Here is a 21,726-nt window from a genome sequence, read left to right on the forward strand (position 1 = left end):
GCCGTCCTTCTTTGGGACCAGGAAATAATAAGAATAAAATCCCTTATTTATCAGATTGGGGGGCATCACCTGAATCGCTCCCTAGTTTAGAAGGGAAGATATTTCCTCTTTCAGAATTTTTGCAGCGCTCTCCTCTGTGTGTGAAAAGAGAACACCGTTGAAATGCAGGGGTTTCATTGCAAACTGCAGTTGCTGCATCAATGCGACAGCGGGGGCAAAGAGAGCCCGGTCGGGCTCTACCGGGGAGCCCGCGATGCGCCTCTTCTCAGTGTCAGGAAGGCCCGACAGGTTCAGCCAGAGTGCGCACTCTCCCACCACAGAAAGCACCATGAAGCGCCCGTAGGTTTGGACAGCCTGACGAGCGTTACAGAGGATGAGGTCATTGACAGTAATGATCTCCTTCCACAGCGCGGGTGAGGGGGATCCCTTGTCCAGGTGTTGGCCTAAGTCGTCCAAAATCTCCGCCTGGTAAGCGGAGAGGAGGGAGGAGACATTCAGGGCCCTAACAGCCAAGGCCAAGGATCTATAAGCGGCCTGGTACACAGAGGCAGAAAAACAGTCTATCTTGTCAGGCAAGACCGGCTTAGGGTGAGCTAGCAGCCCGCTCTGGACTGGGTTGGGTTGCCTGGCGATCGATGGGTCGATTAGTGGGGGGGTCACCCATGACGAGAGCCACCATATCCTTCACCTCTTGGCCCGCAAGACCGTGATTAAGATCGAGCGGGTTGCTCCAGTTGTGCCTCATGTGCTTCGCGCACACTGGAAGGACAGGGAAGAGTTGTTTCCTCAGACCGGGAGGGGGTCCCAGCACTTTATCGTCATAAATGTCCCTTTCCTGGTCGGTGGCGCTCTGTTGAGCCGTCCACTCAACTTTGGCCTGGGGAACGCCAGAGGGCGGGATGGCCTCCTCGTCCTCTGAGACCTCGAGAAGGCCCACGTCGTCGTCATCGCTGGAAACAGTTGGTTCGTCGACGAACGGGAGGTTGCCCGCGAAGATTTCCTCTTTGGGGAACGCAGGATTGGGCTGGTCAGCCCAGATAAGAGAAGTCACGGCCCCGGAGGCCCCCGGTAGCACGTCGTCGTCACCGGGTCCCCCATCCGAGTCAGAAAAGCCGAGCTGCAGTTCTCCAAAGCCTCTTCCACGTGCTTAAAGGAACACTCCACCGTTTTTTGAAATAGGGCTTATTCACCGTCTCCCCTACATTAAGATAGGTGGGCAAAAGCATTTTTGCCTCAGTGCATGCATTGTCTTAGTTTGGCAGCGCCGACGCTAGCTTAGCTTAGCATAATGAATGGAATCCTATGTTGTCAGGTAGCATGTTGTGAGTAAAAGTGATAAAGTGATAAATAAATAAAAAAATTACTTCTTGTGGCCTGCGTATTCACAACGAGTACAAGTAGCAATTCAGATTAAGACTAAGTGATTTCCTAGGCAGATATAGACTTGGGACTTTATTAGGGTGAATCACAGGCGAAGCACTGCTACTTGGGCCCAGTCATATCTTGCAACACCTGAAATCCCCCAACTTCCATCAACATACCGGCGTGACCTGCACCGAGTATCTTTGCTTTTGGATTGTGTTTAGTTTGAGAAGTTACCGCAAACATGGTAATTACCTGCTTAGCAAAAGGTTGTGAGAACAAACAAAGGACATACACGAATGTAATGTTTCACAGAATTCCACCAAATGTGGAACTGAGAAATTGATGGCTAGCTGCTCTGGATATCTGTACTTTAACACCTCACTAGAAAATTAGCTAGTATCGTGTTTGCGAAGAACATTTTGCACCGGAGGACTATGTTGAAAAAATGCTATATAGGACCAGAAAGACGGTACTACGTCTGAAGGATACGACCGTCCCATCCATTTTCAAAGTACAGGCAGAAAAAAGTGCACATGTAAGTTGTCTTTTATTACTCTTCCTTACGTGAATCTGTGTCTTTATTCAGTTGTAAGATAGATGCTGAGAAGCTGTATATAGAGTATGGTTCAAATTGCCTCATCTATTATAACCTCATGTTGAGTTCAACCTGTTTAGCATGAACAACATGATTGAAAAAATTAATTTGCTGTTATCGTTACCTGTGAAAAAATTGGCTCCCATCCTCACGTCCTCTGTCCTCTGTCTTGAGCGATCGCAACCTCCTCCTTCTGTCGGTCTATTTCCATTGCACACAGCTCCTCTTCTGAAAACTCTATAGTCTAAAGTCAATATCTGCCTAGGAAATCGCCTAGTCTTAATCTGAATTGCTATTTGTACTCGTTGTGAATACGCAGGCCACAAGAAGTAATTAGTTGTTGTTGTTGTTTTATCACTTTTACTCACGACATGCTAGCTGGCAACATAGGATTCTATTCATTATGCTAAGCTAAGCTAGCGTCGGCGCTGCCAAACTAAGACAATGCATGCACTGAGACAAAAATGCTTTTGCCCAACTATCGTAATGTAGGGGAGACAGTGAATAAGCCCTATTTCAAAAAACTGTAGAGTGTTCCTTTAAGGCCCAATAATGCGTTAAGAGCTCACTCAAGTACTGGGGAGCTAAACAATTTAGTGCTTTGTTGGTAGTCAGCAATATTTTTAAATTTATACAATGTTTAATAGGGAGTCAATGCAGTGTTGACAGAACCAGGCTAATATGGTCGTACTTCCTGGTTCTGGTAAGAACTCTAGCTGCTGCATTTTGGACCAGCTGTAGTTTGTTTATTAAGCGTGCAGGGCAACCACCCAGTAGAGCATTACAATAATCTAGCCTTGATGTCATGAACGCATGAATTAACTGTTCTGCATTTTTAATTGAAAGCATATGTCGTAATTTTGATATATTTAAAGATGGAAGAATTCGGTTTTACAGATGCTAGAAACGTGACTTTCAAATGAAAGATTGGTATCAAAGAGCACACCCAGGTTACACCTAACCGAAGACGAAGACTTGACAGAGCAGCCATCATTATTATTAAAATGTTTATTTTTTTATACAATTGCTCTATAAATGTTTGGGATCATATTGACCCCTAAACAACAAGTCAGGAAACAGGAGACAAGCACAGTGTGACGGTTAAATCCTCAATGTTTGTCTTATAGACCTCTATTTTAAGTATATTTATCTCCAAACACATTCTGCATTGTTTTACAAACTAAGGGTTTGTAACAACATTTACATGCCACTGATGCTTCCAATACAGAAAAACTCACTGAAATTGGTTGTATGAATAATTTATGATTGTATTGTCATCTGTGTCCACAGGGTTGAAGTTTGTGCAGAAGTTTGCAGGTACAGTGAATGACACCATTTTCTTCAATAAACTTCAATACTTTTTTTTATATAATCTGTATTATTTACTGTACATCTGAAAAAGTTTGTTCTGAAGTTGATTGATAATGTCTGATTTCTCTCAGTGGATGTGACTCTGGATCCTGATACAGCGAATCCATATCTCATCCTGTCTGATAATGGAAAACAAGTCAGTCATGGAGACATTAAGCAGAAAGTCCCAGAAAAGCCAAAGAGATTTAATCAAGGTCTTCGTGTTCTGGCAAAGCAGGGATTCAGTTCAGGGAGATTTTACTATGAGGTGCAGGTGAAGGGAAAGACTGAGTGGACTTTAGGAGTGGCCAGAGAATCCATTAACAGGAAGGGGGAGATCAGACTGAGACCTGAGGATGGAGTCTGGACTCTGATTCTGATGAATGAGAATCGATATATAGCTTGTGATGATCCAGCGGTTATATTCCCTCAGATAGAGACACCTGAGAAGGTTGGTGTGTTTGTGGATCATGAGGAGGGTCTGGTCTCTTTTTATAACGGGGAGTCCAGATCTCATATTTACTCTTTCACTGGTCAGGCTTTCAATGACAGACTCTATCCATATTTCAGCCCATGCAATAATGATGAAGGTAAAAACTCAAAACCACTGATCATCACTCCTGTCAGTTAAAAAAAAAAAACATCCGAAAAGATTGCTGTGTTTAGAATATGTAAATACAATTGTGATAGACTAAATGTACAAGTGCAAAAAAATAAACTATTTGCAAGCCCTCAAAAAAACAAAAATATAAACTATAATTAAATATTTGAGTTAAAGCTGCCGTAGGGAGTTTTGAGAAAATGTTGACTTAGCCTGAAAATTTGAACAAGCACAACTTACGGGTCCCACCCCCTTGCTCTCTGCTACGCTACAGCCCTCCTTCCACAGCTCCTCCCCCACAACTCCTCCCCCACAGCTCCTCCCCCACAGCTCCTCCCTCCACAGCTCCTCCCCCACAGCTCCTCCCTCCACAGCTCCTCCCTCCACAGCTCCTCCCCCACAGCTCCTCCCCCACAGCTCCTCCCTCCACAGCTCCTCCCCCTCAGCTCCTCCCTCCACAGCTCCTCCCTCCACAGCTCCTCCCCCACAGCTCCTCCCCCACAGCTCCTCCCCCACAGCGGAGCCTGCCGTAAACACCCAGGCTAGTAAGCAGGACCACCGATGACGGCGGATTATAAACAGTTATGGAACATTCACTAATAGGGACGAAACATCAACAATATGCTTTACATTGACTATGGCCTGCTCATACTTTGACTACAAACTTGGTCCTCAAATCATTATGTATTTAGCAATACATGTAACTTTATAAGGTTGCACTCTTTCTATAAGTTATAAATAGCTACTAAGATAACGTTAAAGGATTAGTTCACTTTTAAAAAAAACTTTTGCTGATAATTTACTCACCCCCATGTCATCCAAGATGTCCATGTCTTTCTTTCTTCAGTCGAAAAGAAATTAAGGTTTTTGATGAAAACATTCCAGGCTTTTTCTTCATATAATGGACTTCAATAGGACACAAACGTTTCAAGGACCAAATGACAGTTTCTGTGCTTTTTTTTCACAGATTATCTGTCTCATATTCTACTTTCAGGACATAATGACAGTTTTAACAAATATTTGTTTACAAAAGCTACCTACTGGAGCTTTAAGTTGTGTGAGAAAATATATTCACACTTTAGATTAAGGTTCCATTCTTACTATTAAGAAATTTTGCTTCAATAAACTTCTAATTACTGTTTATTAATAATTAGTAAGTGGTTAAGTTTAGGTATTGGGTGGATTAAGGCATTAATATATGCTTTATACGTACTAATAAACAGCTAATATCCTGGTAATAAGAAACTAGTTAATAGTGAGAATTGGACCCTAAACTAAAGTTTTCCAAATATTTAACCACGGCCACATTTGAATGGTCAATTTATTATGAGTCTATATTTTCTAATCAACAGAAAGATTTGTTTGCTTTCAACTTTCATTTATACTTTGCTTTTTAAATCTACTATGACATTTTACATAATATGATTTAATATTATAAAGTGAAATTCTACATAATATAGGAAACTGAATTTTCAAACTTTCCAGAGTTTCTACGTTATTTTGTAAGGAAATGTCCAAAGCCTTTTTCTCTCTCTTCTCCAGCTGTTAACATTGAAATATTTGTGAAATATTGTGATTTTTGGTTTATATTGTAATAACTGCAGCATCTGAATAAAGACAAGTGTTCAGTTCTATAACTGATATTTCTTGTAAACTAAACTGCTTGGTAATTATTATGCAAATACACATGAATATCAAGATGAATTTTACAACTTCAACGACAGACAGGATTTAAAACATGGAGGATCTTTATTGTTGACTTACATCAGTTGTGAATGAAAATAGGCCTACTGAATTATTATTCAATGAAGATTATCATGTAGAGTGTTGTCTAGAGGCGTTAGGAAGTACAATGGAGTAGTTTTACAAATGCCAGATGTGATTTATTTTACAAGCTGCATTTCAAAAGGTGCAGTCTACATAAGGTAAAAAAAATAATAAAAAAACTTAAAAAATTGAGCCAACTTATTAGTGATGTTCGGTTCTTGAATGAATCGTTCTTTTGAGGCGGTTGAACCCGGTTCTAGTCGAGCTGGTTCATTAATCAAACTTTAGTTCCAGGTTGATGATGCAAGACGCACAAACCAAAGTAAAGAACTGAATGAGCCGTTCAAACAACTGTCGAAGTTTTCAGAGGAGCATAGCAATTACCGAGGAGTCTGATAAGTGAGTTGGCGATACTATGCAAGCCTGAGGAACGTACTAGAAATATGCTTATTATGGCTATTGTTATTAAACAACATTTTATTGAAACCTGCAAAAACCTTTCTGTCGAGAGATGTAAATACATTTTACTATATCTAGTTTATTGTACATTCAGATTATATTTTAAGTTGTACAGCAAAATCAAGGAGTTTAGAAGACTGGTTTATTCATTCTAGGCTATATCTACTTTACACATGTAGAATATATCCACGTTTATGCATGTCTGTAATGTGTGCTGTAGGTGCGAAACTTTTAGAAATCATATCCAAGATGTAAGCTACTCAATATTGTTGGTCAGTCATTTCCGACATAAAGGATCCACGAATTAAACTGTGACCACAAATACCATTTTAGGATAAGTGAATGAAAGGCAATAATGTGAAATATGCGTTCATACAAATAACTTTTTTTTTTATGTTTTAATATGCATCGACTCAAATTACTTTATTTGAATGTTTCAGTGATATAACATGGCACTGAGTTGTTAGAAAATAAATGTGTAGCGCCATCACTGCTTGATGACGTAAGGAACCGATGAACTGTCCGAAAGAACCGGTTCGAGGAAATGAATCAGACTTGACAACACTATTATACTCATGCTAAAAACACACAAACAAATGCTGTGAGCAGCAAACCTGACAGACAGGCAAAAAAAATCAGACAAACATACTCAAAAACTTGCACAGTATTGGCCTACATGATGCAGCCTCCCCCTCTCAAACATACTCAGACAATGGATTAAATATACACCAAATATATACACATATATACAAGTTTCCCACCAAGGGACAAACCATTGTCCTGATGCGTAACCCTTCCCCGTAACACACATCACAGAATTCCACAGCATAACATTGTCACCTAAGTACTATAATAACATGTTCAAAAACTAATTTCTTACCTACAATCATCATAATACAAACAAGCACACCAAACAACCACAAAATCAAACATTTTACACATCATAGCACTCATGTCTCTCTATTTTGGAAAATGGTAGGCTACATCCAGTGCCAGAGCCCACCCCCAAAATATGTTTTTAATATGCTTTAAGACAAAGCATGTGTAAATTCATAAGTCAACACCATTGCTGAATATTTTCTCCTTAAAACTGCAGTGAACCAAAGACAGTCTCAAAAACATGGTTTGAAATCGCTGGTGTTTCTGACGTCACAAACTACCTTGTAACCAATCAGATCAACGTGTGATCGTCAACTAGTGAGTGCTGTGAGTGAGTAGAGGTGGGGCTCATTTGCATATTCATAGAACTGTATATACTAAATGAGGGAAGGGCATAGAGTTACATTCAAGATATTTTAAGGCATGAAGCATGTTTAAATATGTAATTTTGGTGATCAAAGATGAGTTTTAAGGGATAAAATTATTGACTACAGGGGGACTTTAAAACAGACAATGGCTCTCTAATATGTGCCCAATGTTCCCACAACTCCCTTCAGGGACCAGGTGGTGAACCTGCAAGCGCTGCCCCTGGAGGAGGCAGACCAAACTCTAGTTTTGTGCCTGTATGTGGACCGAACCCAGAGCCTCAGGACCTCAGATCAGCTCTTTGTCTGTTATGGAGGCCAGCAGAAGGGAAAGGCTGTCTCCAAGCAGAGGTTGGCCCACTGGATAGCCAACGTCTTGGCGTACCAGACCCAAGGCGAGCCGTGCCGACTCGGGTTGAGAGCTCACTCGACCAGGAGTGTTGTTGGGCGGGGCGACGAAGCCGGGTGCCGTGAGAGAGCGCCACGAGGCCGGTGGCATGATTACTGATGAGCGACACCTGTGCAAAGCACCGGTCTCGTATCTCTCACGGAGGAGCGGAAGCATAAAAAAAAGAGCGACAACAGTGGAGATCAAGAGAGGACCAGGTCTGGACTTGTGTTGTGTTTGTTTTGTTATATGTGACAGCAGTCGTCCGTGAGGGGCTGAGAAAGGGAATGAAACAAAGGTCTCTTTCTCAAAGAAGTAAATCAAAAAGGTAATAAGGTATTTAAGAGTTTAGAAATAATTCACATACATAGGAGGGTGTTTCTTCCAGGCAAATGGTCTCAAGCTCTCAGAGGGTGTAAACTCAATCCAAATTCCCATTGTTAGCAAATGGTTCCATATAAATCAACTTCTGCCTCCAGTAAGTCTGGGGCGGTGATTACTGTGAATTCACATTGTGAACTCATATTTACATTTGAAATTAGGTTTCTGGCTTGGTCGGGATATTTAATGGAAAGCAACGAGAGCAGGAAGTTTTCTGTTACTCAGATTATCCTGTGATGAGAAGTGTACGCAAGACACTTCGCATCATGTATTATATAATGTCAAGGTATTGGATCTTCTCTCTTTATTCTAAAGTATTTGGTGTTTGTATCGGTTATCTTTGAACTGATTATGCAACTGACGTGATACATTTACCTAACATAATAAATTGTAAACATTTGATTTTATTCAAATCGACCATTATTTTCAGTAAAGAGTCAAAAAGAATAGTTAACATTCGCACACATTTAATGATGTAGAAATATCATTAAAAAAAATTCATTTATGGAGTCAGATAAAATAACGAGTTAATACATATGAGAAAATGTATTCCATTTAATCAAATTACTTTGCCAAGCGGAAAGACGGTAACATGCAGAGACCTTCACCTGCTGATCGAAATCTTTCTTTGGGCCGATCCAGCCGGGGCTCTTACATCCTCAATAGCGAAGAGATTGAATGAACTTTTTGCAAAATTCTCTTGTTTCTCAGATGTTTCTCCTGAGAAATGTATGCTAGATTGCTAAGGCTCTCTGTAACTCAGGCTCCCAGTAAAGCGTTCAAGTCCTCCTGGGAAGTTCGTATTTATGAGGTGGGAAGTCATGTTTACGACGTCATGTGCGTTCAAGTCATTTTCATCGGAGTAAGATGGCGGAGTACTTTCTCTTAATTAATTACACAAAAATACAGAAAGGTTCTTAAAATCTACTTCCAGAAAATAAAGAACAAGGAATGTGCATCAGGTGTGTTTTGCTTTTGTATGTTTTTAATTAATTTATCTGAAGACACTGTAAACTTTGTGACATATTATATTGATATATTATAATGATATCATATTCTGTGCAGGCAATTAACTTACTTTGCAGTAAATATAAAAGGCTAGTAATATCACTGCTAAAAATACCTTTAAGTATTGTGGTATTCCGCCATGTTTCTCACTGACACGCCCCCAACTCGTAAAGATTGGGGTCTAAAGAAAATCCCAAGCGTTGGCTTTCATGTGCGTTCAACTCGTAAATACGATCTTTACGACATGACTTGAACGCACAATAAAGATGTGAGTTAAGAGTTAAAAAAATAGCGTTTGAGAAGGATAGAAGAATCACCCAATCACTGATTGTTCTGCAGTGACTGACACTTCGATGAGCCAATAGCAGCAGCGCATTAAGGTCGCGCCCGCGCCTCTGTCAGCAACAGACGAGAGAGAGAGAGCGAGTCAGACGAAGCGATCACCAGAAACTCTCCGCATTAAACGATTGATTTAGAGAGAAAAGTGACTAAATATAAAGAAAGGATTGGATTTTTGAGTGGACGCGATACCTTGGAGAAGCTGTCGTCGGAGTGAGACGAGGACGAGGCAGAGAATTAGAAATAGAGGCTGATGCAGATCCACGGAGCATCAAAGCCCTGCTTATGCACTTCCTTGTTTAAACATACATTATTTTCTTGACTTCGTGAGTCATATTTCAAATATCAACTTTATGTTATGCAAAATAAGTGTTGCAAACTAGCAAGCGAACTGATATGAGTGTGGTATTAGTGTGTTTGCATAGGCTGCGTGCACAGCGCGCAATCAGAGCTATTTTGCACGTGGGCTTAAAGGATCATTAACCCCCCTCTTTCAGCTCAAGTCTACCCACAACCTTTTTGAAAAATGCAACTTAAATGGGCGTGGCAGGAGAGGAAGAGAGGGGCGAGCATCTGTCAGTGGCCCATGCTGACTCTCAATAAACATCAGGGGTAAAACGTGAGGACATGCAAGGTTTTTATGTTTTTAAAGTACAATTAAATACACTAACCACCTGTTTGAACTTTCAAAAGTAACTGAATACCCTGCTTCATATTTATATTAACACTTTGACGTGTACAATCTCACCGGTGTGATTATAAGATTGTTCAGTGCATCAGTTGACAAGCTGCTAAATTCAAATGTGCTTTCGCATGGTTAGGGCTGCATGATTAATTGAATTTTAATCACAATCACGATTTTGGCTTCCCACGATCAAATTTGCGTGATCGAGGGATATTTAAAATAAGTCATTCCGTTCACAGAACGCGCCATATCAAAGGTTTTTTTTTCTTCTGCAAAGCCAATCTAGCGCTCCCTAAACCACTGTCTGATCACGTGCCTCCATGAGCCACAGTGCGCGAGAGAGACGGAGTATGTTTGCGCGCGAGCGACAGAGCACGAGAGAGGCAGAGAGCGCGCTCGACAGTGCGCGAGTGTGTCTGCGTGCGAGCGATAGCGCGCGAGAGATACCGAGTGTGAGCATTAGTAAATTGGTCCATACTACATAGTACTATATAATTACCAGAGGTGGGCTGTCAGGGCCATCAGGGCCTTCTCTGCTGGCCCTGTCAAAATCTAAAATCTAAATATAATATGTAAAATATGTTGGGTTTTTTTTCATTTTTACGATTATATTTCCATAAAGAATATGGTTATTTTTTGTGAGGCTGAGCTGGATTTTCCATATGTTCATCTAAACGCATCACAGCTCCGTGGACCAGCCAGCTATGGCTCTGGCCAGCACTAGAAGTATAGCTACCCTTCCGTTGAAGCTGCCATTTCCCATTTGAACATAACTTTGACTGACGTGTATCATTAGCCAATCAAGTTTTGATGCGCAGTGACTGAACGCCCTCAGGGCCCATCGATGTGTCGGCGCTTGCCCCCGCTGATGTCATCAACCGTTTGAAATTTTGGCGGCTTGTGAGCAATGTCAGTGAACTGAGCTATGGCCGCTGCCTTCACACCTCTTACCGATCCTGTTGACGATCTCCTTCGTGTGCCTTTTTCAAGGCGCATGTTTGGAGAGAAGAAAGAGATCATTTTAAAAGGAAGATCTAAGCTGGATGGGCTGAGCAAGGCTGGAAAAGGGTTTGTGCGGCACTTCACTGAGGGTAACTATGACCGCTATGACTGCTAACAGCTAGCACTGAGCGGAACAGGTTATTTATCATTCACACAGGGAGTGCAGTGAGGAATGGGGTGAGGAACCAAAGTGCAGTGAGGAACCACGTTCACGTCTCTCTGTTTAATGAATAGCTGGAGCCAGCAGACTTGTTCAACATGTTGACGTTAAAGGCCCTGTTGGAGCCAAGTTTTTGTAAATGTTTTGTAAAAGAGTACATGTTTTGTCACTATATGCAAGCATTTTCATGAACTAGCTTATTAATACAAAAAGTTACGTTGTATGAATTATTTAAAAAAAAGAAAATATTGTACTAAATTTTAAATACATTTTAATAATTTTAAATAAATGCACAAAAATATTTTCAACAGTCATGGTTGTGTTTCATATTATTTTTAAATCAATGTTATATAGTTTAAAAGTATAAGTGCTAAGCTATGGAAACTTTGCTTTTAATGTAATTGGTGGCTCTTAAATGAGCCGTTTGTAGCACTAGGCTAAGGCCACGGCACATCCAAAGGAAGCCAGAGCTTTCCCTATCTGGTTTTTTTACCATAAATGGCCAGGTACAAAATAGGGATGAGTCACGATATTCGATTAGTTAGCAGACGCATAAAGCTTGCCACAAAGAACCGGCAAATAGCCTAATCATTATGAATGTGTCAAATATAACAAGGAGACATTTTAATTGTTTATTAATAAACTAGTGTTTTCTGTGACGATGCTGACTCGCCACCTTCGCAGTGTTGTGAAGGTGCCTATAGAGAGAAATGCACACTTCATACGGATTATAAGAGAGTTGTCTGTTTCTTGTTTTGTTTAAAAGTAGACATTTCAAGCTTTCTATAGATATATTTCTGAGTTTCTGTTCATTTGACAAGCTCCAGTTCATGAGCAATGCAAGTTATATCGCGTCGGCGCCTCCATGTCCTGATTATAGGCTGCTATATTTGCTTCTTATTTATTAAATCCAGGCAATTGGTTGATGAAACATTGATTAAAATTAAGATACAATTTATACAAAACGAAATTCACTTTAAAGAAAGGCTTTATACAAAACAAAACTTAATAAAGTGGTCAAAATGATGTCTTTCGATATTGCGCATCTTATGATTAGGCTACTGTTCACTTTTCATATAATCAACATAGATGAAATGGAAAAAAGAACTTAATTATTAATTTATAATTATTAATTTATTAACTATTAATTATAATAATTATTTAAACATAAATATGAAACTAACTTTACTTTAATGGCTACAACATGTAGGCCTACAGTGCAGAGAAATCGTCGTTACTGAAGGCCCTGACTGAAACCCCACGGTACGCTACTGATAATTACTATATAAGAGGCATGGAAGTTCGAATAATGGACTCCAATAATCAGTACTACAAACGTCTTGTTTTGAACTATTGTTTAATAAATAGAAATAATTCGAGCACATAAACTTTCATATGGAGGATTAAATAAGATTTAATTTATGCAGTAAGATTTCACAACTAATCACTGACACTGTACCACAACCAGGTTTTAAGCTTCTTAAGCGTCAAATAACAATGACTCTGAATTCTATCCATTAATTGAACTTCCATAGTTCTGCCTTGAAATGTTCTCATTTGGTTACATTCTGTTATGGAATATTTGTTTTTTATTGATTGTATATTTTGAGTTTTATTCACATCCATTATGCAGGTACAATGCAAGTTTATATTTTGCTTCCTAAAATATATTTACACAATGTAAAATGTAAAATAGTGCCCTGTTTAAGTTTTGCTACATTTTCTTTATTGTTATTTATTTTATAAAATTTGTTTTGGTTGTTTTAATCAACAAATAATCGTGATAATTAATTGTGATCTCAATATTGATAAAAAATAATCGTGATTATCATTTTGGCCATAATCATAACACATGGTGTGTTCAAGTCTTCTCACTTGTTGAGTTGAACGCACATAAACGCCACCACAATGTCGTAAATATGAGCGGGAAGCTCGCGATTTCCTTTAAGCCCCTATCTTTAGGAGTTGGGGGCGTGAAAAACTATTTTATAATGTTAACTTCAAATAATACTAATAGTAATTTAAAGATGTGGTAGCATTGGATCTGGACTGGAAGGATAACTCTGGGAGTTGGATGGTGTGTGTCGCGATTCTGCCTTCTCACACAGGTTCGTGGATCTGAGTGTGATTTCGGTTTCATATCGCATATCATTACAGCCCTAATCAGTAGACTGACTTGCTTAATAGGGGGAGCTGTAACATCTCTACATGACTTACCATTTTTACAAGACCTAAGAAAATATCAGAAGATTTCACTGTGATAACTTGATATTCTATAAGTTTCTTACACTGTTGACCCACTCAGCAGGGATGAATTACGAACTGTTCCATATTTATGATTATGGGTGGAGCTATATGACATCACTGCAGGTTAGAAAGTAAAACTAAACGATGAACAGGAAGCTTCATCAAACAGCAGCGTTTCAGAAAGGACTGCGACTGATAGAGGCAGCAGCAAAACTGTCATGTCACAAAAAAGGACACATTCCCCCACTGTTGAAGAAAAAGGAAAAAAGAAGAAACCAGAGGAAGAGATGAAACAGCAAGTTAAAGGTATGTTGAAAAAATGAATTAACTAAATTAGGTTATGTTGCAAGTAACTAAAGTTGGCTAGCAAATTAACAGCCTAGGTAGAATAAATTAAACGTTTCTCATTCTTAGTGTTTTTTTTATTTAGCTTACATATACAATTCAGTTACTAGCTGTCTGTCTTTCTATAAAGCTGTGTGTACTGTACAAAACGCTATACAACTAAAATATTAGGCTACTTGATGGCAGAAAACTGCTAGATTTCCTGTTTAATTTTTTTACAAACTGCTTTTATCTTGTACATAGCAGTGGGATTTAGCATAAAGCTAAAACTGCTCACTTTAGCAAGTTTTTTGAAATTGTTTGTTAACATGGGTTGGCTATACCCAATGTTAAGATCTGTTTCGGTATTTATGCAAATTAGCACATACATAATTAAATTATGCACTGTTTGTCCATGCTAACAAACAATTTCAAAAAACTTTTTTGTTTGTCTTGAAGTAATCATCTCAGTAGTTTTCATGGTGATATCTAAAGGTTAAAATGTTTACCCTATTCACGTGTGAAAAAGAATGAATAGGCGTATAAATAGGCTACATTAGGGTATTTTTCGAAATTGGGATTCTTCTTTCTTACTCAGGACATATTGATGATACAAAATCAGTAGAGTTTGTTTCTGTTGCAATTTGTTCAACCTTTTTTCATAAAATGACTGGACTATGAGGGGCGGGGGCGTTCAACTTGACAGTCAATGGCGCTCTCGTTTTGAATCGGTATCGCTAATGGTTCAATATTTTAGTGAATGTTAGTGTTTAGTGAGTAAGCTATACTTATATTCTGATTTTATATGGGCCTCCAAATAAAATGCGGCTCTTGGCCCCATAAAGGCTTGGGCTGCCCATGCCTTTATATGTTGTCTTTTATATATAAAATTATATATTCATGATTGTATAAAATGGTGTTGTATAAAACGGTTACATTTGCTGTACTGTGGCTCCCAGACACACATTTAGTTTCTGTATTTAGATGATTATTCTGCAGTCCAATATATCTAACTACAGCCATTTGAAGCACAGGGTGTCAGACTGGCATTTAGAGGCGGAGCTTATAGGCTCTGTGAGGTTAGAGTTAGTGACGGAGATGGAGGGACTTCCCACTGAGGTTAGAGTTAGTGATGGAGATGGAGGGACTTCCCACTGAGGTTAGAGTTGGTGATGGAGATGGAGGGACTTCTCACTGAGGTTAGAGTTGGTGATGGAGATGAAGGGACTTCCTGCAGGAAAACTGCGGTCTCATATGTCTGCTTATGGCACGAATGGCTGCTTTGACTGTTTGACGGTGGTTCATAGTTTTAAGTTGTTATAATAGTTTTTAGTTATAATACTTTTTAACTATGCAACATCCATTTTTTGAAAACACAAACTAAATTACTCAGTGAACATAAGTTCTGTGGTGAATTACAGAAAGATCCTAAAATTAGAATCCTCTCATGCAGGGTCGTAGGAATGAGTTTAACATTGGGGAAACATATCGAAAACCTGACAGATCCGTTAATGGTTTGAACAGAAGTATGTCATAAATGAACTACACTGCAAAACATTCACCAACATACTTTATTCTACTAAAAAGATACATTTGTAAAGATAAAGGAAAACACATTTTGAATTGCAGTAATTAACTGATAAAATATCAAATCAATTCTTTAATTGCAGGCCTAATCATCCAGTTTTGTATATTAATAAATAACATATATTGATCTATTTGAATTCAAATTTTCTGAATAATTTATTTTCTTGTATTTTATGCCTCAATGAACAGACACAGATACATGCAAAGGTTAAGGTGAAAGGCAAAAGCAGCATCAAGACTTTTAACATAAACCAACTTATTTTTACTCTCGAGTGTGATATCCTTCCACATTTCCACTAACTAACTGGTGTGTGAAGTGTATAACAGTGATGCTTGATCAAGATCGGCTCGCGCTGCACTGACATTGGTCCAAACTGATAAACGGTCTGTGAAGCACAAAATAATGAGTTTATCAGTTCGGACCAATGTTAGTGCAGCGCGAGCCAATCTTGATCAATCATCCAGTTTTGTAGATTAATAACATATATTGATAAAAATTTGAATTCAAATTTTCTGAATAAATTTTATTTTCTTAGTTGTATTGTATGCCTCGTCAGTCATAAGAACGATTCGTTGGACCATTTTTCCTGCCAACCAAAAACCACCACAACGTTGCGCAACATCAAATGGCAAATGAATCGTTCGGTTTGTAATGCGAACCAACCCGAAAGCCTCATGCCGAACGGTTCAATACAAATACGTGTATCGTTGCACCCCTACTAGTTAGATGTTGAATAGGTCTTTTCATCTTTTCATGGTGTCTATTCAGCAATGTAGGTGTTATATTGTCATTTGTTTTGTCAGCCATGGCGTCCTCCAGTGATCCTCCAGTGTTCTGTGACATCTGTGATGAAAGAAAGCAGAAAGCTGTGAAGACCTGTCTGACGTGTCAAATCTCTTACTGCGAGACTCATCTGGAGCCTCATCACAGAGTCCCACGTCTAAAGAAACACACACTGATCAACGCTGTGGATAATCTGGAGGATTATATATGCCAAAAACACGAGAGACCTCTGGAGCTGTTCTGTAGAGATGATCAGACGTGTGTTTGTCTGACCTGCACTGAAGGAGAACACAGGACTTACAACACTGTTCCTATAGCGGAGGAGAGTCGAAAAAAGAAGGTAAAAACTAAACACTTTCACCCTTATAAGCTTAATAACCTTATAAGGAAGACACATGGGCTCTTCCTAGTTATTTTTGAACTGCGAGTTTAACTTTTTTTTTTTTTTAAGTGTTATAAAACTGAATACCCTAAACCACATTGTAAAAAATATGATCAGTAAGTCATGGGAAGTTATGTTTTTACATAACTGTGATAAGGTTCAGTGTGTGTGGAAGGAAGAAGACAGGGTCGGCGTGACTGGGACTCGCACTTTATTAACTCAGAAAATGAAAACAAACAAAATTTGCGCCACGTGCGCCTTCACCATAGTCTCCGCTACAGCAACGTTCATAAAACAGTCTTTCCGCTGTACCAGCTCTCAGTTCACTCAGACGAACACTCTTTCCGCTGTTTATCTCCAGCTCTCAGACACTGCGTAGCGTGTGTCCTTTTCAAGTCCTTCTCTCTCACCCGCTCTCTCATTCCCGCTGGCTTATATGCGGTCTCTCCACACCAATCACTGCAATCAGACACAGGTGTTCATCATCTGCCCTTGACCTACTTACTCACCGCACAGCTCGCTGGTTCCTCTCCCACTACAGACTTCGCAAAACCACGCCCCCCTCGCCACCAGAGGAGAGGAGCTCCTATTTAGACTCAACTCCACTGTTTTGAATGTCTTGGATTCAGTTGCTCCTGTAAAGACTTTAAAACTCAAACCTAGATCTGAGCCCTGGATTGATGATAACGTACGCTCTTCGAGGCAGATCTCTAGATGAGCGGAGCGGAAGTGGAAAAAGGACCGGCTCCAGATTTCATATGAATTAAGAGAATCACTATCCAATTTCCAGAAGGCAGTGAAAGTAGCAAAATCCAGGTATTTTGCGGATCTTATTAACAACCATTACCATAGGCCCAAAACTCTTTTTACAGTTTTTAACACTGTTGTTAACCCAACGGTCTCTGAGTATCCTGCTGTGTCAAAAACAATGTGTGAGGAATTTCTGAGATTTTTTGTTAATAAGATTAATGCTATCAGATCGGGGATATCTCGCCCTGCTTATGATCCGTCCATTCCCTCTGTTTGCTTTGCAGAGTTCAGTCATTTTGAACCCATTTCTTTTTTACATCTCCAAGAATTAGTATGCCAGCTTAAGCTGTATGGCTCTTCCATTGATGTCATGCCTCCATATTTCTTGAAACAAGTTTTTGATGTAGTGGGTCCATACCTTGTGACTATGATTAACCGATGTTTTGAAACTAGTTCTGTACCTGATGTGTTAAAACATGCCACAGTACATCCTTTGCTTAAGAGACCGAATCTAGACCCCTACTGTTTTAGATAATTATAGGCCAATTTCTTACTTGTCTTTCATTTCAAAGATCCTTGAGAAAATAGTTCTTCAACAATTGCAGAGTTTTCTAGATGAAAATAAGATATTTGAGGTCTTTCAATCAGGTTTTAGAAAATACCATTCTACAGAGACTGCACTCTTGAAGGTCTTAAATGATATTCTACTTACTGGTGACTCTGGAGACTATGCTGTGCTTGTTCTCCTAGATTTGAGTGCTGCGTTTGACACTGTTGACCATGCTGTCCTTCTTACTCGCTTGGAGCACTGTGCAGGCATAAAAGGAAGTGCGCTTGAATGGTTTAAATCATATCTTTCAAATAGAAGTTTTAAATTTACTATGGGTGAACATTCATCTGAGGCAGCTTCTCTATTATGTGGTGTTCCTCAGGGTTCCATCTTAGCTCCGATTCTTTTTTCTTTGTATATGCTACCATTGGGTTCTATTTTTAGGAAACATGGTCTGTCATTTCATTGTTATGCAGATGATACTCAAATCTATCTGCCCTTAAAAAAGAGATCTAATGGTCTGGAAGCGCTTTTGACCTGTTTGGCTGATGTGAAGGCCTGGCTGTCTTTAAATTTTCTTAATTTTTATCAGAGTAAAACTGAGATAATAGTGTTTGGGCATCTTTTTGAATTGGCTTATATTCAATGAGGAAGTTGTATTGTACGTTTTTTATTATACGGTTTTTATGGTATTTTGTTTTAATTTTATTGTATTGTCTTATTATGTCTACTACAATATGTGCAGCACATTGGACAACCTCGGTTGGGATTAATGGTGCTATATAAATAAAATTGACATTGACATTGACACATACCCCCACCGCCCGACTCAGGCCGGGGAGCCATCCGGCCTTCAGCCGCGCCCAGCCCCCTGTCCGACGTGTCTGTCTGTAGAATAAAAGGGCGAGAGAAGTCAGGAGCATGTAAAAGCGGTCCACCACACAGAGCAGGCTTTATTTGGGTAAAAGCCTGCTGACACTGCTCCGTCCACTGGACCGTATCTGGTGCTTCCTTTTTAGTTAAATCAGTCAGCGGGCTAGGGAGGTCCGAATAATTAGGTACAAACCTTCTTTAATATCCCACTAGCCCCAGGAACTGTCTAACCTCCTTTTTGGTCTTAGGTCTCGGACAGGTCGCAACCACTGCCGTCTTATCAATTTGGGGACGCACCTGTCTGTGACCCAAGTGGAAGCCCAGATACCTAACTTCCACACGCCCAATCGCACACTTTTTCAGAAACGGCATTGTGAAAGCTGTCTTTTCTTTGGACATGGGAGACAAGGGGATCTGCCAATATCCCTTTGTTAAGTCCAGTGTCGAATAAAAGCGAGCAGTACCCAGCCGATCAAGCAATTCGTCAACCCTCGGCATTGGATAAGCATCAAATTTAGACACCGCGTTCACCTTTCGATAGTCCACACAGAAACATATCGAGCCGTCGGTTTTACGAACTTAAACTATCGGGCTCGCCCAGTCACTGTTGGACTCTTCTATTACCCCCATATCCAGCATAGCTTCTAATTCGTTCTGAACGACTTTTTGTGTTCAGGTAAACGATACGGGCGGCAGCGCACAACCACGCCCGGTTCCATCTCAACGTGGTGCTGAATGAGGTTCGTTCGACCAGGCAGGGGCGAGAACACATCAGCAAAATCAGCTTGCATTTTTTTAATGTCAGTGAGCTGGGAGGGTGAGAGGTGGTCTCCACCAAGCGCCAGAGCGAAAGATTGTGGTTTTTGGCTCGCTTCTGGTCCGAGATCCTCCTCTCCACCATCACCAGCATCACTGACTCTGCCTCAACCCATTTTTTGAGGAGGTTGAGGTGATATTTGATGTGCCCCGTCCCTATCTGTTCAAATTACCTCATAGTTGAGATCGCCAACTCGCCGTGGGACCTCAAAGGGTCCTTGCCACTTCGCAAGTAATTTAGAGCTGGAAGTAGGGAGTAATACAAGCACTTTATCTCCCGGTGCAAACTGACGAAGTCTAGCCGCCCTGTTGTACAGCTGGCTCTGTTTATCCTGGGCCTGTAACAAATTCTCCATTGATAGCCGCCCCAAAGTGTGGAGTTTTGTTCTCAGGTCAAAGACATACTGAATTTCGTTCTTACTAGCGGATGGTCCATCCTCCCAAGTTTCTCTAAGGACGTCCAACACCCCGCGGGGCTGACGCCCATAGAGAAGCTCAAAGGGGGAAAACCCCATGGAGGCTTGGGGTACCTCACGTACGGCGAACAAGAGGGGTTCTAGCCATTTATCCAAATTTTTGGCGTCTTCGTGTACGAACTTTCGAATCATGCATTTCAACGTGCGATTAAACCATTCTACTAGACCGTCTGTCTGTGGGTGGTAGACGCTAGTGCGAATCGATTTAATGCCCAATAATTCGTAAAGTTGGCGAATGGTTCGTACCATAAACGCCGTGCCTGGATCGGTGAGAATCTCTTTAGGGATTCCCACCCGGGAGACTAATGAAAACAGCGCGCACGCTCTTGGCAGAAATATTGCGGAGCGGCACTGCTTCAGGGTAATCCACCAGGACTAACGCAAAGCGGTGCCCACGTGCTGACCGTTCTAATGGCCCGATGAGGTCCATACCAATTCGTTCGAAGGGGACCTGCATTAACGGAAGCGGGCACAATGGTGCTTTCGGATTGGCCGGTGGATTCACCAACTGACATTCATGACAAGACACGCACCACTTGCGCACATTCTCGTGAATGCCTGGCCAGAAGAACCGGGCCATGAGAAGGTTTAGTGTCGGCGTTTGTCCTAAATGCCCGGCCATTGGACTACAGTGAGCCGCCTGGAAAAGCATTTCCCGGCGGCTTTTAGCAACCAACAACTGAGTTGTATCTTCTTTTGACTGGGCGTCTTGGGTCACCCGATACAACTTCTCTTTTAAAATAGCAAAATAGGGATAAGAGAGCGGTTGGTCTGGGAGTACCTGGCCGTCGATAGAGCGGACCTGGTCAAAAGCATGTTTTAATGTTTCGTCCTGGGACTGCTCCAGGGGAAAATTATCGCGCTTTGTGAGGATAGTTCTCTCCAGAGCACTCCGTTCCCCTGCAGCAGTACCCAGAGGTCCCAGCTCAGCGTCTCCCACCTGAACAACCGCTGTCTTTCCCTTATTTTTCTTTTCCCAAGAGGCATCTGCACACAAAGACCCCAATAGTTTACCAAAAGCAGGCCAACTAGTCCCCAGAATTAGCAGATGCCGGAGGTGCGGGTTAACTGCCACCTCCACACTATGCTTTTGTCCCATAAATTGAATTACCACAGGCATTATAGGATAACTCACCACCACCCCGTGCACACACCGCACCTTAACCATGCGGCTGTTATCCAATGCCCCAGGTTGAATCAGGCTTTGATGAATGGAGGTTTGGTTGCAGCCTGAATCCACCAAAGCCTGATACGTACCCCCCTTAATACTCACTGGTATCTGGTACAGGCCAGCTTGATTGGGGGCAGCCTGTGGCGCGTCGGGGACCCGGATCAGTGTCCCCACCTCCATCACTGGTCAATAAAGTGTCCTGGGTCCCCGCAACGCCAACAGGCCGGCCCAGGCCTCCCCGCCACCACAGTGGCGGGAAGCGGGTCAAGGAATTGGCTTGGAGAGAGCAGGGCTGCCGGTAACGGGGAGGAGTGATTACCAGAGGAAGCCCTCCAGGGTGGGGCCCTGGAATCGGCTCCGCCGGGGACCCCGTTCTCCACCTCGGCACCTGCCGGGGCGTCAGCTCCCCACGAGACCTGGGA

The 21,726-nt window shown here is 41.1% G+C and overlaps 2 protein-coding genes across 6 annotated transcripts in view; both read left to right on the forward strand.

Annotated features, from left to right (window-relative positions):
• The window catches only part of LOC143725524 (E3 ubiquitin-protein ligase TRIM39-like), a 37,495-nt gene extending 31,939 nt beyond the window's left edge, over window positions 1–5,556 (forward strand). For all 4 annotated transcript variants that reach the window (XM_077218001.1, XM_077217998.1, XM_077218000.1 and 1 more), the window contains 2 exons: window positions 3,251–3,277; window positions 3,403–5,556. In XM_077218001.1, the coding sequence (XP_077074116.1) occupies window positions 3,251–3,277; window positions 3,403–3,941 (566 nt within the window). In that variant the 3' untranslated portion in view covers window positions 3,942–5,556. The remainder of the gene's footprint in view (window positions 1–3,250; window positions 3,278–3,402) is intronic.
• Window positions 5,557–9,586: 4,030 nt separating this feature from the next.
• Window positions 9,587–21,726, forward strand: part of LOC143725532 (E3 ubiquitin-protein ligase TRIM21-like) — a 30,575-nt gene continuing 18,435 nt past the window's right edge. The window contains exons 1-3 of one of the 2 annotated variants that reach the window (XM_077218008.1): window positions 9,587–9,823; window positions 13,715–13,897; window positions 16,307–16,626. In XM_077218008.1, coding sequence (XP_077074123.1) covers window positions 13,810–13,897; window positions 16,307–16,626 — 408 coding nt within the window. In that variant the 5' untranslated portion in view covers window positions 9,587–9,823; window positions 13,715–13,809. Of the gene's footprint in view, window positions 9,824–13,668; window positions 13,898–16,306; window positions 16,627–21,726 lie in introns of those variants that run through there. The other variant, XM_077218009.1, reaches the window with a different exon arrangement.

The sequence above is a fragment of the Siphateles boraxobius genome, unplaced genomic scaffold, assembly GCF_051911475.1.
Source record: "Siphateles boraxobius isolate OS27281-9 unplaced genomic scaffold, OSU_SipBor_1 77, whole genome shotgun sequence".
Taxonomy (NCBI): Eukaryota; Metazoa; Chordata; class Actinopteri; order Cypriniformes; family Leuciscidae; genus Siphateles; species Siphateles boraxobius.